Source organism: Drosophila yakuba, chromosome 2R (assembly GCF_016746365.2).
Source record: "Drosophila yakuba strain Tai18E2 chromosome 2R, Prin_Dyak_Tai18E2_2.1, whole genome shotgun sequence".
Lineage (NCBI taxonomy): Eukaryota > Metazoa > Arthropoda > Insecta > Diptera > Drosophilidae > Drosophila > Drosophila yakuba.
The window spans coordinates 2075295-2092073 of record NC_052528.2 but is presented as its reverse complement, the minus strand read 5'-3'; the positions used below and the strand labels follow the sequence as shown (position 1 = coordinate 2092073).

The window sequence follows — 16779 nt, the reverse complement described above, 5'->3', positions numbered from 1 at the left end:
CAGTTCGTTACAGCGTAGCCATATTTGTAAATTTGCTAATTTTTAGCAAAAAAAATGTTATAATAAATTTTTAGCTTGAATTAAAAACTGGTGCAGTTATCTGTACTGTTTTTTGTAAATGATTCTAAAAATCGTCACAAAATTCATAATTAAAGAGTTATTCGCACTTGAACAGGTGTTTTTGTTTGATTTAACACAAATTGAAATTTATAGATACTACTGACAGTTTTTTTTTTCAGATAAATCAAAACCAAATCCACGGTTAACGAAGAAAAGAACACAATTTTTAAATTTGTACACAATGGGTGAGCGTTTCTATAGGTAAGAAATCTAATTTTTATAAACTTAATGTAAATGTAAGTGTTAGCTTAGTATAAAGTGTTTTAATAAAATAACAGTCCAGGAGGATAATTAACTTTTTTAGAAATCCATGAACAAAAGCGTACCGCTTGGACACGGTATGCTATTACCACCTTTGGTTTTGATTCGTTGAAATATTTTAAGCGAAACCAATAAAATCCGGTGATGCCCATCATTAGCTCGGTCAGCTAAGAATGTCACTTACAAATCCTTTTCCATCAAAAATCACTTATTCTATTTAAAAAGAAAAAAGTAAATTAGAGATGTATATATGTATGGACGGTATGTGGGCATTTGATCGCGCGTGGCAACATTCCTAAAGAAATTAGCACACATTTACTTTGTAAACATAAATATGTTTTGTCACAACAGATGATATCACCGCTTTATAAAATGTTTTTCATTGGGGGCGCTTGATCTTTCAAATGGAAAAAATACATGTGGGAGAGATATTTGCAAAATTTTTAAATTCGCAATATGGAATATGACATCATTATGAATGCCGGCTTCGGTTGGTGGCACGCACACGAAAGGTCAAATTTTCAATGTCTCTGGTGCACAAATCGGTATTTGATCGAATGGCATGGCGTATGTGGACTTTGAGGTCATCGGTGGTTTGCGGCTTGTTGGCATAGACCTGCGTCTTAAGAAAACCCCACAAGAAAATGTATTGCCACTTGGTGAACCTCGTGTGGATTGGTCTCGTCCCAAATACGGCAATTTTGCTTGTTGACATAGCATTTCATCCAAACTGACGACCAATTTTCATAAAACAATTTTATGATTTGCTCGTGCTGCATTTGACATCTGTCACTTAAAGAACATGGCCGCAATGAGCTTTCAAAGTTCTAGCGTCCCTATGGGATAACCCTCTATTAATGGGGTGATCCAACCTAGTTTTTTTACCTCGTTAAGGCGAGTTTTATTTTTATGTTTTTGGAAGATTTCAAAGAAAAAATAATATATTATATTATAGTAAGAAGGACAAAGACTTGAAAAGTCTAGTTCTAGCGTCCCTATGGGATAACCCTCTATTAATGGGGTGATCCAACCTAGTTTTTTTACCTCGTTCAGGCGAGTTTTATTTTTATTTTTTTATTTCAAAGAAAAAATAATATATTATATTATAGTAAGAAGGACAAAGACTTGAAAAGTCTAGGCTACTGAGTTTTAGGAGCCATGAAGATACGGTAAAGCATTTTTAGCTGCTAAATCTGCAAATTTATTGCCAGTTATGTTGACATGGCTGGAAATCCACAATAGAGTGAGTTTTAGAAAGTGTCTAATTAGTGATGATAATGAATCTGAGCAAATTATGTATATTCCACGATTAGTTTTGGAGTGTCATAATGGCTTCATAAGTGGCTATTATATTTGCTGTGTAGACAGTAGAATAAGTCGGAAGAGTTCACATTTTTAAGATGCTAGAGCTGGTAGTGACTGCAAAGCCTTTATTTGTGACCCATCCGTATAAGTATTCCAACCCCACCATAATAATATGATGAGTTGAGTGTGAGAAAAAGATAGTTTGTGGGTAGGATAGGGTGAATAGGGTATATACCGTTGAATCTAAGATAAGTCCTTGCTAAGTTTATATATGTGGATGGTGTTCTTTAATAAATTTTTGTTCCATTGTAGAATTTTTAGTGAAATAAGATCAGGAGGAAGTTAGAGAAATGTCTAAAGCCCTATGTTCTTCGGCATCGACTTCAGTAAGTATTGCTATAATTTAAAGCTGCTCCCCCTTCCTCGCCCAGCACCAGACCCCACGCTTAGCGCAAATCGAGCGATTTTCCGACACCGTGAGGAGCACTCGCGGGGAAAGGGGAGCGGACTCCGTGTACTACAGCAGTTGACATCGTTCGTCTTGTCATAGCGTGTAAGTGTATTAGAAGATAAATTCTTTTTTAAAGTGTTTATATGTTTTTTTTCTTTCGCCTTAAGTAGGGTGGAAATCGCTTGCGCAGTTTATACAAAGTTTAGTGTTGCGGCATCCGAATCGGAGGCAGTTGATGCAGCAAAGTGGAGGTGATTTTTATATTCTGCGGTGTTTAGACAGAGGCGAAAGTAAGAATGACTAATCCAGTATCGACTAGAACTTCATTGTTTTTTTTTTGGACGTCGCATATGTTTTGTGCTTTTATTTTCTTTTTCATTTCTTCTTAGGTAAGGGAGCTTAAATCATTTGAGTATTTACTCCTAAAACGTTTGCCATTCAGTGATTGCCTTTTTATTGGTCTTTGTTAATCTTTTTGGTTCTTAAATGTAATTAGAGGTGCGTCGGAGCAGTGCAAAAGTCAAACTCGAACTGAAAAAAATTTTAATACTGTGAGCAATAGTAGATCGTTTCACTAGATATTTTGAATACTAATATTTCGTATGACTTTATAAACCTTTGTGTTTAAGATGTTTTTTTCGAGTTATAGAACTGGAAGTTGGCTTTACTGTTCTAGATGGCGAGCGATTTATCTGCTCTCAAGTGGTTAATTTTTAGTTTGGTTCGTCAATTTATTATGAATAGACTTACACCAGAGCAACGCTTATTTTTTATTAATGATTATGTGCGGAATACGTGTCGCGCACTTTGTCGTCGACAAAATAGTCTATCAGAACAGTTAATTCGTTTAACCATAGACCGTTTTCGGACCATGTTTTTTCTTTCTCAAAACTCACATCTCCAGAGACACTGTACGGTGCTTCCAGACGAAGCTATTGCTGCTGTTAAGCATAGCATTGAGGATGATCCGAATAATTCCATCCGCCTTCAAGCGTAGAAATTGGATCTGTGTCGATTCACAATGGAAGATTTTGCGGAGGTCTCTTGGTTTGCGTGCTTACAAAATCCATCGCATGCAAGAATTGAAGCAAAAAAAAACATCATTCAAGGCGGAGATTCTTCGAATGGATCCAATTTAAGATTGCCGTTATATAGAGCCATGGTTACCAATTTTTTCATTTCTGAATTGAACAATCACGATGATCAGGAGCTGTGGTTCCAACAAGCCGGCGCAACATAACATATTACACACAGTGATCTTGTGATTTAAAAACACTAGATTACTTTCTGTGGAGCTATGTATCGTCATTGGTCTATGCGCATAAGCCACAAACTATTAACTATTCATTCGACGTGTTATTGCTGATATACGGCCACAAATGTTGGAAAAAGTCGTCGATAATTGGACGTCCAGATTGGACTACATCCGAGTTAGCCGTGACGGTCACTTGCCAGAAATCGGTTATAAGATTTAATGTCACAAGATTATCTTTTAAATAAATTAAATTTATGTGAATCGAATTATCCATCGTTGTTTCAAATTCTATACCTTAAAAAAACCCGTTTTATATTATTAGTTGAAAAATCTGGAAATATGTACAGTAGGAATATATTATATAAATATTCCAAAAGTGTAAAAAAATTTTAAAAAAATCATTGTGATTGAACTTAATGTAAATGAGGATGCCACGATTTCCTAAATATCTATGAGAGAACTAATATAAGTTTTTATTGCTATTTATCCGATAAGCCAACGGACTTTCCCATTGGTAGTAGAGCTAACATATTTTTGGGAACATATTTCAAAAGGAGTAGTGGTAATATTCCGGAACACGTGTTCCAGAGTAGAAAAGTAATTATTCCATTTTGCCGGGCAACGCATCCGTAAGCATTCCCTAAAATGCCTTGAGATGCATTCTTTGAAGGCTACTGAATGCCTTCTTTGAAAGGCTTCTTGATTTTTTCCGAAACAAGTATTCCAGAATATTTAAAATAAAATACTTTTGTAAACTTTAATCAGGATTATTTTAAAATAATTATCCGAATTAAATATTAGAAAATCTATTGAGTGTGTTCTATACTAAAGTAGAGGCATTGTTCCCAAGGAATATAAAACAGTCCTGTTTCAACTTTATTTTTTATTTTTTTTAAAGTACAATAAGTCTATAAATTTCATTTTCAGTTGATGTATCCTGGTAGAGGAAAGGCAAACATCTGTAATATACATAAATAAAACTTTATTAGGACTGTTTATTGCTATTTTTTTTGTAATTCCTTCTATTCCTCTCAGGAACTTAGGGCTTCTACGAGAGCCTTCTATTTAACTCTCTTTTGTGCTGTCTGTTTAGCGTTTTCCCATGTGATGTTTATTTGGGCAAGTTCTTGTTGAGCGGATTTTCTCCATGTTGCTCTTGGCCTTCCTACCCTCCTGCTTCCTTGGGGGTTAAATTCCAGTGCCATCCTTACTATAATACTAGGATTTCTCCTTAGAGCGTGCCCTATCCACATCCATTTCTTCTTCCTTATTTGGGTGTGTATTGGGGGCTCGCTCGTAACGCGCCACAGCTCTGTGTTGGCTATTCTGTTTGGCCAGAATACCCCACATATGATTCTCAGGCATTTGTTGCTGAAAACATGCAGCTTCTGCGTTATTTTCTTCGTTGCGAGCCATGTCTCACTTCCGTATAGCAGTATGGATTTCACACACGCGTTGTAGATCCGGAGCTTTGTTTGTCGGCTTATTTCTCTGTTTTTCCAAATGCGGTATAGTCTCCCAAAGGCTGAGCGGGCTTTGCCAAGGCGATTCGAGACATCATCATCCACTCCACCATTGTTGGATATTATGGTGGCAAGGTATGGGATACTGTTGACGAACTCGATTGGGTTCCCATGTATGATGATGTTTCCTTGGTTGGGGTGGTTGAATCGCATAGCTTGTGTTTTTGCTACGTTTATCTCGATTCCGACGCTGCTGGCTATCCTGACGAGGTCGTCACTTTTCCTCTGTATGTCGTCGAGTCTGTGCGATATGAGACAGATGTCGTCTGCGTAGTCCAAGTCCTCAAGGTGTCTGGTGAGGTTCCACGTAATTCCGCGCTTGGAAGAGCATACTTCGCTCATTAACTCGTCGACTACGATGTTGAAGAGGATACTTCGCTCATTAACTCGTCGACTACGATGTTGAAGAGGAGTGGTGACTGCGGGCATCCTTGCCGAACTCCGGTGTTTGTCTGGAAAGGTGCACTAGTTTTTCCATTGTGCAGTACCGCCAGGTTGGCATCGTCATACATCGATTTGATGATGGCGATGAGATTTGCAGGTACTCCTTTTCTTGCAAGTGATCGCCATATTGCTGCCCTTTCAACTGATTCGAACGCCTTCTTGAAGTCGATGAACAGGAGGTAAAGCTAGGCTCTCCATTCCACAGCTTGCTCGGTAATTATGCGTAGTGTGTTTGCCTGATCTACGCAACTCCTGTGTGGTCTGAAGCCTGCCTGTTCGTCTCGGATTGTTGGCTCAATTTTTTCCTGGAGGCGTTCGTTCAGAAGTGTAGCTAAGATCTTGTAGCTGGTGTTGAGCAGTGTTATCCCTCTCCAGTTGTTGCAGTCACTAAGGTCGCCTTTTTTGTTGTTCTCGCCGGCTGCTCGTCCTGCGTCTGCCGCAAGTCTATCCAGCTGTGCTTTTTTGTCCAGTTGCGAGTGTTCCTTGAGTGGTTGCTGTTGAGCTTTATTGAAAGTTCTCCAATGACCAACTCATTATTACCGTCTATGGCTGCTCCCCTTTTGTTCCGTACGTCCAGTAGCGAGTGTCTCCATTTCCTGCTAATGCATATATTGGTCGATCTGGTTGCGCGTATTACCACTTGGAGATGTCCAGGAGTATTTGTGGACATCTTTGTATGGGAATATTGTGCCGCCGATGACCAGTTGGAATAGCTGGCAGAGTTCCACTAATCTCTCTCCGTTATCGTTGCGAGTCCGAGTTCCATGCTGGCCCATGACAGATCTTAGTCCGGTGTTGTTGGGGCCAATTAATGCATTGAAGTCACCCATGAGGATGTTAATGTCACCTTGCCGTAGCTTGTTGAGGGTTGCTGTAAGGGCAGTATAGAAGTCGTCCTTGGTGTCGTCGTTTGCGTCTTCCGTCGGGGCATAGCATTGAGTAATGTTTATGTATCTAGCTCTACATCTGAAACTGGCGGTGGTCACGATTCTATCAGAAATGGGTTCCCAGGAAACAAGTGCCCTCTTTATGCGCTTGGACTCGAAAATTCCCACTCCATATCTGCTGCCGTCACTGTTGCCACTGTGTAGGACTTGATTGCTATCTAATGTTGTTGTTTCCCCACTGCCAGCCCACCTCATCTCGCTGATTCCAGCTACTGCAATGTTGAGTTTATCTATCTCCGCCTCGAACTGTGCTAACCTAGACAGTTCTCTTAGAGTTCTAACGTTCCATTGTCCAATTCGTGTCCGTTTTGATATGCCTATGGTCGTTATCGAATTTGGGGAGCCGTTTATGTTTAAATTTCTCGTATTAGTTTCAGTAATCGTTGTAAGTTTTTCGACCGATCTGGTGATTGGCCAGATGCGGCTTATCCCAGTGGTGGGGCTGCCACCTGTCGCCATCGGGGATTGGCGTCTACGGTGTTGTGTTGTTATTCGTAGAAAAGCGAACAGTCTGGTAACGCGCTCGCCCTGCTGGGTGTTGTTGCTGTTCGCAGAAAAACACAGGGTGCGCTTGGTACTATGTGGGTGCCCTCGTTGTTTTCTCCCATGTAGTGAGGAGGAGGTGGGGCGTTGGGGCAAGTGGAAGTTGCCGAAAATTGTTGTAATAGTCATTTATTATGTGGAAGAATACTTTCTAAAAGTTAGAAAAGCATTTCAGAGAGGATGTTTTTGTGTGGCCATGCTCTCGTCATGGGTGGGGATTGAACCCACGACTCGTGGTTAGCAGGTAGTTTCGCTATCCACTACACCACGGGGCGCCAATGCTATTAATGTAGAAAAAAGAAAATAAAGTTAAAAAGAAAAAAAATCGAAACGAAAAACGCATACTTAAATGTCAATTAAATATTTATAAATATTAATAATAATGTGCTACTAGCATACAAATTAGAAAACCCAAATCTGAAAAATACTTCGTCTGTTTCTATCGTTTTCGTCATTTGCTTTTTGTTGGTATAGTTTGTTTAAATTTGCTTGCCCTTTTGAACCAAATCTTTTGATTTCGTTTTTTTATTCTTGATCTCAGGATCAATAGCAGAGTCGATCTGGCCATGTCCGTCTGTCCGTCCGTCTGTCTGTCCGTCCGTATGAACGCTGAGATCTCAGGAACTACAAAAGCTAGAAGGTTTTAAGCATACAGACTCTAGAGACATAGACGCAGCGCAAGTTTATCGATTCATGTTGCCACGCCCACTCTAACGCCCACAAACCGCCAAAACTGCCACGCCCACAATGGTTTGTTGGTATAGTTTGTTAAATTTGCTTGCCCTTTTGAGCCAAATCTTTTGATTTTGTTCTTTTATTCTTGATCTCAGGATCAATAGCAGAGTCGATCTGGCCATGTCCGTCCGTCTGTCTGTCCGTCCGTATGAACGCTGAGATCTCAGGAACTACAAAAGCTAGAATGTTTTAAGCATACAGACTCTAGAGACATAGACGCAGCGCAAGTTTATCGATTCATGTTGCCACGCCCACTCTAACGCCCACAAACCGCCAAAACTGCCACGCCCACAGTTTTGAAAAATGATTTGATATTTTTTCATTTTTGTAGGTCTTGTAAATTTTTATCGATTTGCCAACAAACTTTTTGCCATACCCACTTTAACGCCCACAAACCGTCTAAAACTGCAACGCCCACACTTTAAAAAAATTTTATGATATTTTTTAATTTTTGTATTAGTCTTGTAAATTTCTATCGATTTGCCGAAAAACTTTTTGCCACGCCCACTCTAACGCCCACAAACCGCCAAAAACTGTCAGTGTTGAAGACTCTCCATCGCACTTCCAGTAGCTGAGTAACGGGTATCAGATAGTCGGGGAACTCGACTATAGCGTTCTCTCGTGTTTTATTTAGACTTGTAAATTTCTCTCGCTTTGCCAAAAAACTTTTTGCCACGCCTACGCGAACGCCCACAAACCGCCAAAGACTGTAAAAAAAGACTGTGTTAAAATTTCTCCTTTGCTTTTTCACTAGCTAACGGGTATCAGACAGTCGGGTAATTTGACTATGGCGTACTCTCTTGTTAATATTTATATATATTTATAGCTAAATTTTAAATCGTTAATATATTGTTCTTACTTCTTTGTTTTACTGTCGTTTACCATACTAGATGCTGGCCGTGTGATAGAAACGGAAAAGGCGAAAACTTATTTTACGTAATGGAGAATTCCGAGCCCATGCTTCATCAACAGCTACCAACATCATCGCCGACCACCGCCCTGTACTCGAACTTTAATAAACCTTCGGAAGCAGGAGCAGCAGAAGGACCACGTTTTAATAAAACTGGGTCACACGTCCATAGCCCGTATGTAGGCGATGGTCAAGTGAAAAAAAATTCTGAACTCTTATCTTTTCGCAGCCACCTGAATCTGTTCCAATATGTTCGTACCATGTCGAACACCACGTTCAATAGCCGCAACCGATATATTCCGTACTATAACAATCGTTCCTACACCGCTTCGGCAACGGCTCTCTCTATGTCGAGTACTCCCCTGATCAACAGCCATACGCAGATCCAAGAGCAACAATGTGCAGCGTCTTACCAAACGATTGTTCCGCTTTATCAGACCACAAGCCACTGTGCGCAGCAACAGACAAAATTGCCATTGGTGACTCCAGTCCTAGACAATTCATTCGCTGAAAGCAACACTTGCTCCATGGCCGACATTGCCTCTCACAACATTCAAATTAATACGATTCCGACTAATGTATTGTTGCCTTGCTCCAGGCCTACAACAACCGCGGTGGCCATCCAAAGGTCAGCCAGCGAAGAAGGTGGAGATAAGGAAGGTCATTCTTCTGCCAAGATTACAGAGATGAGCGATTTGGTAACTTTGCAGATCACCAACTTGGATTACTCGCTTGACGAATCACATCTACGCAGCTTTCTACTTAATCAGCTTAAGCCCATTACGCCCGTTGTGTCACTTCTCTTTGAGGGAAGCTCCTATGCCAAAGTCACTGTTCCTGATCTTTACGTAAGAGGCAACGCTATTTCACATAAGATATTTTTTAAAGTCCCACAGGCAAATTATCAAGTCCATTAGTATTGGTGGTAAGAATATATATTTATTTTCGAATTGTAGGTGACGGTTGCTTATCGAGGAACTCTTGACTGTATTTTTCGATTCCTTGTTTGACCCTACGTTTTTTGAATTTTGAATGATTGGTCCGTTGCGAAATTCTTATTCGCTTGGGGTATGGGCTGTTTGGCTTAGTAAAGCGTCACCATTCCTAAGTTAGGGTACCAAGAAGCAGGGCTTCAAGGAAAACGCCGTGCTAGTTGCAAGCTCCTACCTTGAGTTCGGTTCCGGCCGGTCCCGCCAGGCGTCTATTCAGTTTCCACTTACTCTTCGTGCAATCGCCCGGTTTGCTCCACCCTAGCCTTTCCTCAAGCTTCCGCGACCTTACCTCTCTTGTCGTCCTGGATGGTACGGACTGCGCTGCAGAGTGCTATACACTTGGGCTAGGAATTGTTATCGCATATCGATACAAGGTAGCTCACGGTAGCTCTTAGTATTTCTGCAGCCCACCCTATCGTCCAGTGTCATTTGAGCGGCTTGTAAACGAGGCTTTCACTGTCCAATATCCAACAATCAAAACACTACAAACAAATTTATTTGCCGATAAGCTTGAGGCCCGAAAAACTTGTTATTTTTGTCGTTGTTCTTTCCTTTCCTGCAGGGCCATTCTGCATGCCTTGCTGTTGATTCTGATGGTTTTATAGTTTTATAGTTCCCTTTGCTTTCCAGATCTCGCTGTCTCGGGTAAGTTTGTATGACGCTGCATTCCGGCTTGCTCGCGGCATGTCTCCGTTCACTCCGTCTTTGGCCTCACACAGAAACGGTGGACCGGCTCCCTCGATTCTCGGGTTTTGTCGACTCGAATCCAGAACCCCCGCGATATGGCCATGAACTATTGCTTATGGGAAATGTTGGATCCGCTCACTCGTGTTCCCCCCTGATTCTGTCAGCTCTCCTGACCTCGGTCGCTACCGCTGCAGCAAAGCTGTTGGCCGCTTGTCATTCTACCTCCCCTTGGTCACTCTGCGACGCTCTTTCACCTACTCTGTTGACAGAAACCGCGCTTTCCTGAAGCCGACTAAGACCTGGACGGTCTGGATCTTCGAGAGGTTTTGGGGAGACGCCATCAGTCAGGCCTTTGGCCTTCCCAAAAATGGCTGGTTAAAGGGAGACAGCTAGATTGCACAGCCTTGCTATTCTGACTTTGCCAACTAGAGGTTCTCCTCGTTGCTGACCCTGTTGGGTGCTTCTTCGGAAACGGATTCCTATATTCCTATATCGCTTTTTTCTTTTACTTCTTCCTGATTTGGACTGCCGGCTAGGCTAGGGGCGTCCCAAATCGCGCTAGTGGTCAAGTGGTCGATGGTAGAGTACTCCTCGCTAAGGCTCCACTTCGTACGCCTATACAACGATTCGCTATTGAACGTATGCTGATTCCCTTGGTTTCGTAGAGCCATCTCCAGCGACCCGAATGCCTCTAGCACCATCCTACCTCTCGAGTTGGTGAGTACACTGCCCCAGCTCTCTGATCTTGCGCTGAAGTCGCCAACATTGAGGACCGTGCTACCGTCTCTGGCGTCCGACGCTAGTCTGTCTAGTGCCCGACTGAATTCGCTTATGGTCAGGTATCCGGTACCGCCAGTTTGGCAGGAACAGCTTCTTCAGTAACTTTTCCTCCAATCTGAGTTAACCGGAGGCTTGTCACTGTGTTTACTGGAATATTTGCCTGAGACTCTGGGGCACTGCGCAATTCGTTCTGTGTGGTAAGCTCGTCGAAGTCGCGAATTTAGAACACCTTGACTTGCGTCACCCGGTTAGCTCGGTTTCCGAGCATTGCTCCCTTGTCTACCGTGAGCTTGTGCGTTTTCTCTTGGGAAGAGGCGCATAACTTAAGAATTAGTTCGCCGTTGAGCATCTCTTTCACCCTGGTTACTCTCTGGTGGTCTCTTCCTGCGTGGATCTATCGGTCCCTGGGGCTTTTTGCCCACGACTATGGCTTGGAGTGAAACGCGCTGTAGGCGCTATGATCCCGCTACCCTCTTTTCGTTTGGTCGCTGACTCCCATCTCCTCGATTTTCAGCAGCGGAGTCTTGATCCGTATTGCTGGATGGACTCTGGTGAGGAGGAAGGTCTGTTTTAGTATATACTTAGAAAATTTGTCGATCAGCACCATTTGGCTCATTTGCCACAACATATCGGCAACGAAATCGGCACCGTTGCCAGACCTCTTCGGGGATTTGTGTCAATAATTTTTCCGCCGCCTGACGCTGATGCGGTTTAAACCTTGCACTATGCTATTGTCTTGTGCTATTGTCTTTCGACTATCCACATGAGGAGTCATGAATTTCTCGCAGGACGGCTGCTTTTAGTTGCCGCGGAACGGACAACTTCCAGGACACCATATCTTTGTTTCCTGCTCTATACGGAATCTGTCTATACAGTTATTGCTTTCCCATACATAGTCCAGAAATTTCCCACAAATATTTCTGATCCAACTGCAATCCGGGTTCACCTCCGTCCCTTCCGCCTGTTTAGTTTCGACTGCCTGTTCCTTTAGAAATTCGCCATCCGAACGATCTTCAGACTCTGTTCCTTAAAAACTCTCTTTTTACAGAACAGGTTTTTCCAGCTGTTCCTACGCGGGGATTTGTTGCCACGGACACTCTTTTAAAAAATGTTTTGATATTTTTTCTATTTACTTTTGTCTTGTAAATTTCTATTTATTATTATCTATTTTCGATTTGAGAAAAAACTTTTTTCACACCCACTAGATGCCCAAAATTGTCAAGAAAACAATTAAAAAAAAAGGAACTTCATCATTTTAGTTTTTTTTTGTACTTCCACTGATATTCCAAAAAAATGTTGAACTTTCTCTTTCGCATTTTCACAAGCAAAGCAACGGGTATCTGAAATAGTTTTATCCGTTACTTGTAGTGTAAAAGGGTATACTAGTTTCGTTGAAAATATGTAACACGCAGAAGGAAGGGTGTGGAAAAAAAATTGTTTGTCAAGCCCTCTTTAAAAAACTGACAAAAACTGCCACGCCCACAGTTTTGAACAAATTCGTCTAATCTTTTTTATTTTATTTTTTATTTCTATCGATTTGCCAAAAAAACTTTTTGCTACACCCACTCTAACGCCTCTAAACCGCACAAAACTACCACGCACACACTTTTCAAACATTTTAAAGATTTTTCATTTAATTGTTTGTGTTTTTCTATTTCTATCAAAGTGCCAGCAAAATTTGAAAATTTCTTGTTCGCACTTCTACTACCTGAGTAACGGGTATCTGATAGTCAGAGAACTAAACTGTAACATTCTCAATAGTTTTTCGTTTTAATTTATTTAATAATTATAATATGAAAGAAACGATAATTTCGTTTCCTAAATATTAACTTTTATAGGTGGAACTTATAATGTTTAATTAGTTAGTTACTTTAAGGATGTACTCTTCCTTTGTAGGCACTTACTCTTTTTTCCTCTGACGATCTCCTTTCTTAAGTTCGCAAAGCAGGTCGTCTCTAATTTGCACCGTAAGAAGATTGGTCACAAGCGCATGCTGGTCAGTTATACTCGCGATTCCTCCCTAACAGAGGTCAACACACTTCGCTGCCAGGTCGCAGGACTTCTAAAGGTAATAATTAATGGCTTCTTCTTAACCAATTATTTAATAATGCTTATATTTAAGGATGTCCCGTTCAACACCCTCCCAATGTATAAGTTCAGAGAACTCTTTCAGTCGCGCTTTAAAACCTCAATCAGTGTTTTAGATTTATACAAAATGCAAGACATATGTAACATTAACTCGGACAACAATGAGGAAAAGTTTATCAGCTTAAATCCTGAATTGGTAAACACACTCGATATATCCCCCTTAATGGAAGGACTCCAACATAGTGTTCCTTACTGTAGTATTCATTTTAAAAAGGAACAGCACAAAGGATGGGCCGAGCAGGAAATCGAGCCACTACCGAATGTCTTCATGAGCATTTCGGAAATTCAGAAACTAATTTATCCACTCCTCAAGGTACATACGGGCGACATTCCAGTGGCTACCCTTCTACACTGCATCAAAGAAGTGCTTAATGTATCAATAATGGCCAATGAAAATGGCGTCAACTTGGAGCATTTGATCTGCTGTGTTCAGGGCATTCAAGTTCGGGCAAACAATTTTGGCATTAAAATTCTCGGATGGTTAGAAATAAACAAAGAAATGCAATCAGGAACTTTTAATGCCAGTTCATATAGCCTAACTGCCAGTGATCGCATGAATTGTGGAAGTTATTTCAAAAACTCAGTTGCCGATCCGCTTTTCCAAATTTCCCGCGAAGTTATAGAGCTGTTAAAGATGTCACCAAAATCAACTATGAAATTCAACCGTTTTATTCCAGCCTATCACAATCACTTCGGAAAGCAATGTCGAGTTGCAGACTATGGTTATACAAAATTAATCGAACTGTTTGAGGCATTGTCAAACGTTGTTCAAATTATGGGAGACGGTGAAAATCGTCAAATTACGCTTACCCACCGTATTCAAATACGCAGGTTTACATCGGACTTATTGCGGGTTTTACGCGTAAATGGTAACAACTCAGTTTTGCTTTCGCAGTTGTCGTTAGTTTTTACGCAGACCCAAAATAAGACATTTGACATCACTGATTATGGAGTGTGCGACCTTATAGACATTCTAGACGGTTTAGTAAGCTCCAATATCGTAACTTTAGGCACTGTACAGAACGGAAAAGATATTCTTATATCAATGCCAAAACGCAAACAGACCAACAGTGAAATGGAAAAAACGTGTGTGTTCGCTGGCGAAATGATCGAGCTTTTTCAAAACGCTCTTCAGTACACAATTTCATTTCAGAAGTTTGTACGCTCCTATCATTATCACTTCGCATACCAATGTCGTTTAAGTGACTACGGCTTTCTAAAACTGGCCGATCTTTTAGATGCAATTAATGGTTTAGTGGAAATGGAGTTGACAACTGATGAGGACAAGAAAATTGTTCTCTCGCCAAAAATGGCTAGAAGAGTTTTCTCTGAACAATGTGAGAACCTAATTCGCAATGCAACAGGAAACCCATCGCACTGTATGAAGCTAGATCAGGTGCTCATAATGCACAAAAAGAAATATGGCTACCAAATTAAACCGAAAACTTTGGGGGTTTCGGATATGGCTATGGCAGTTGAGCTGATGCCTTACGTCGAGTTGAAAAAAAAAGAGCAGACCATTTGGATCATTTGCCACAATAACGATCTTGAGTTTCGTTTTCTTTGCTACAAGGTGTGTAAGTATGTCTTTGAGAGGGATCCTTACGTACCAGCTTTAACAAACGTTAGAGGGGAAGTTAAGTTACCTCAATCTCAACAATTTTTAAAAGCGATTCACAAAAGCACATTAGTTAGAGATTTCAATGCTGAACATAAGGACCAGCTGTCAGAGTCAGCTCTTTTAGCCATGCAACATGCGATTGAGGTAAAATTTTTTTATAATTTATTATATTCTAAGAACATATAGCATCATATTATTTACTTCAGATATACAATGATGGTGGCATACAGTGCATTCGTCTAACCCGTTTCATGAGGTTTTTAATTGCCATTGTACGTATGCTTGAACAGCGACCAAGCATGTATCTGTATGAGATCAAGAATGGTTTAAACTGTGGCCTTAGCACCACTTTTGAATTCGGATTCCCAAACCTATATTCAGTGATTACAGCACATAAAGAACTATTCAGGATTAACAATGGACCAACGCAAGAAAGAAGTGAGGTTTCCATCAGTACCAACTGTGAGCGTAAGTAAAATCTAGCTATTAAGCAATTTCAAAATTAATGATTGTAATTTGCCAACCCCACCCCCGTTAGTTCGACAAAGTTCCTTTGGCAAAGACCAGTACATGCTGGAATCCCAGAATCAACCATATTATAAAAATCAAGCACAACGGAGCTTTCATGGTCACTTTGGGGAGTATAATGGACTTCCAATCAGTCAGCCCACCCAGAAACGAAGCGCAACAATCAACAATTATTCTACAATCCAAACATTCCATGCCGATAACGACCTACTTAATCTGCCAGAAAATCGTTTTCCGTCAAGAACCATCTCATCATTGCCTAATAGTTTCGGATCAGCTCTGGACAGTGGTAGTCTTTCCAATAGTTACAGCAACAAGGAAAACTCTATGAAATCTCTTCAGTTATTTAACAGTTCATTTAACTCGTCTAGCGAGCTAAATGTCACTCTAGGAGCAGGAGATCTAACAAACATATCTGCAGAAACAGCTATCCCAGCCGACACTTCATATGATCAACCATCCGAACTTTGGCGTAGACGTCAAAAAAACTTGAATCACCGCAATTCATCAAATTTTCCCAAATCAGATAATGGAAATGACGGTCCTTACGTCATGGGAAATTGCATCGCACTAGAATCCATTTATGAGCCAACGAAGTATGGGGCTCAAACAAAAGAGGTAAAAGCTTAAAAAATATAATATCTATTTTAATACGTTTTTTTTTAATTAGAAATTACCCTTTTGGATTGATCCCATTTGGAGCAAAGGATCGGAACAGCTTAGTCATGACATACTTAACATTCGAATACCCAAGGCCAAATCAACTAAACCGTTTTCCACCATACTCTCACCATACACCATTTCGAAAAATGAAAATTTAAAGCGACAATTGTTTAATTTTGATAATCACGATCGTAAAATAGCCTAATACCAAGTGGTAAACCTATTGTCAAAATAATACTTATTGTAATAGCACTAAGAATTATTTAATGTGCTCATATTTTGATTCACTTAAAAGACTTCGTAAGAATACAAATAAGAAAAATGTATTTTTCATTTCTTGTATTTATTCTGTGTTAGGTAAACTTTTTAAATTTATTGTAAAAAATTGTATTATATAAATATTTTATACTGTCGAGTATTGCTTGTAAAGAAGAACAGGGATAGCGAATGAATCGGCTGTAAATACAGCGGCTGCCATACGTTCGGACAAATCCACAAAATTTGTTGAATATATCACCTTCCCAGTACCAATAACAAATTTTTTTTTTCTGTATTTTGCAATTGCTTGAACTTTTGACTTCTAAAAATTATCTTTTTATAGCTTTAAAACTAATAACCTTTTAAAAGCGTAATAATATAGTTGCTCCAGAAATCTCTGTTACCGTGCTCCAAATGCGAGTCATACTGGGACGTCTTTACTCGTTCTGTCTTAAAATGCAAGTTAGTTATTTCTCTATTCCACATCAGAGAATTGCAAGAGTGGCATTTCTTGCCACCCTGATTACACTCAACAATTTTGAGTGCGGGTGCCACTCACACCGGTCATCGCGGGTACATACAAACACCCGCTAAAAATATTCGGGTGT

At 40.4% G+C, this 16779-nt stretch overlaps 1 protein-coding gene across 3 annotated transcripts; it reads left to right on the top strand.

Moving 5' to 3' along the window:
• Positions 1–215: 215 nt before the first annotated feature.
• LOC6539232 (meiosis regulator and mRNA stability factor 1) lies at positions 216–16447 on the top strand. 3 transcript variants are annotated; one of them, XM_015189758.3, is made up of 8 exons: positions 216–321; positions 8475–8669; positions 8724–9342; positions 12890–13021; positions 13076–14866; positions 14929–15190; positions 15261–15868; positions 15921–16447. In XM_015189758.3, the coding sequence occupies exons 1-8, from the start codon at positions 302–304 to the stop codon at positions 16116–16118; spliced, it is 3825 nt and encodes a 1274-aa protein (XP_015045244.1). In that variant the 5' UTR covers positions 216–301; the 3' UTR covers positions 16119–16447. The 3 variants fall into 3 exon arrangements, with proteins under 3 accessions (XP_015045244.1, XP_002086133.1, XP_039228138.1); XM_002086097.4 differs by having other exon boundaries at positions 8475–9342; XM_039372204.1 differs by lacking the exons at positions 216–321; positions 8475–8669 and having other exon boundaries at positions 9181–9342; positions 12850–13021.
• Positions 16448–16779: the final 332 nt, after the last annotated feature.

What these genes read in the sequence shown, in the direction of transcription:
- LOC6539232 (XM_002086097.4), top strand. Translation starts at nt 302, where the DNA reads ATGGGTGAGCGTTTCTATAG. An exon ending in AGGTCGCAGGACTTCTAAAG is followed by an intron (nt 13,022 to 13,075) that starts GTAATAATTAAT and finishes CTTATATTTAAG; the next exon opens with GATGTCCCGTTCAACACCCT. An exon ending in CCATGCAACATGCGATTGAG is followed by an intron (nt 14,867 to 14,928) that starts GTAAAATTTTTT and finishes TATTTACTTCAG; the next exon opens with ATATACAATGATGGTGGCAT.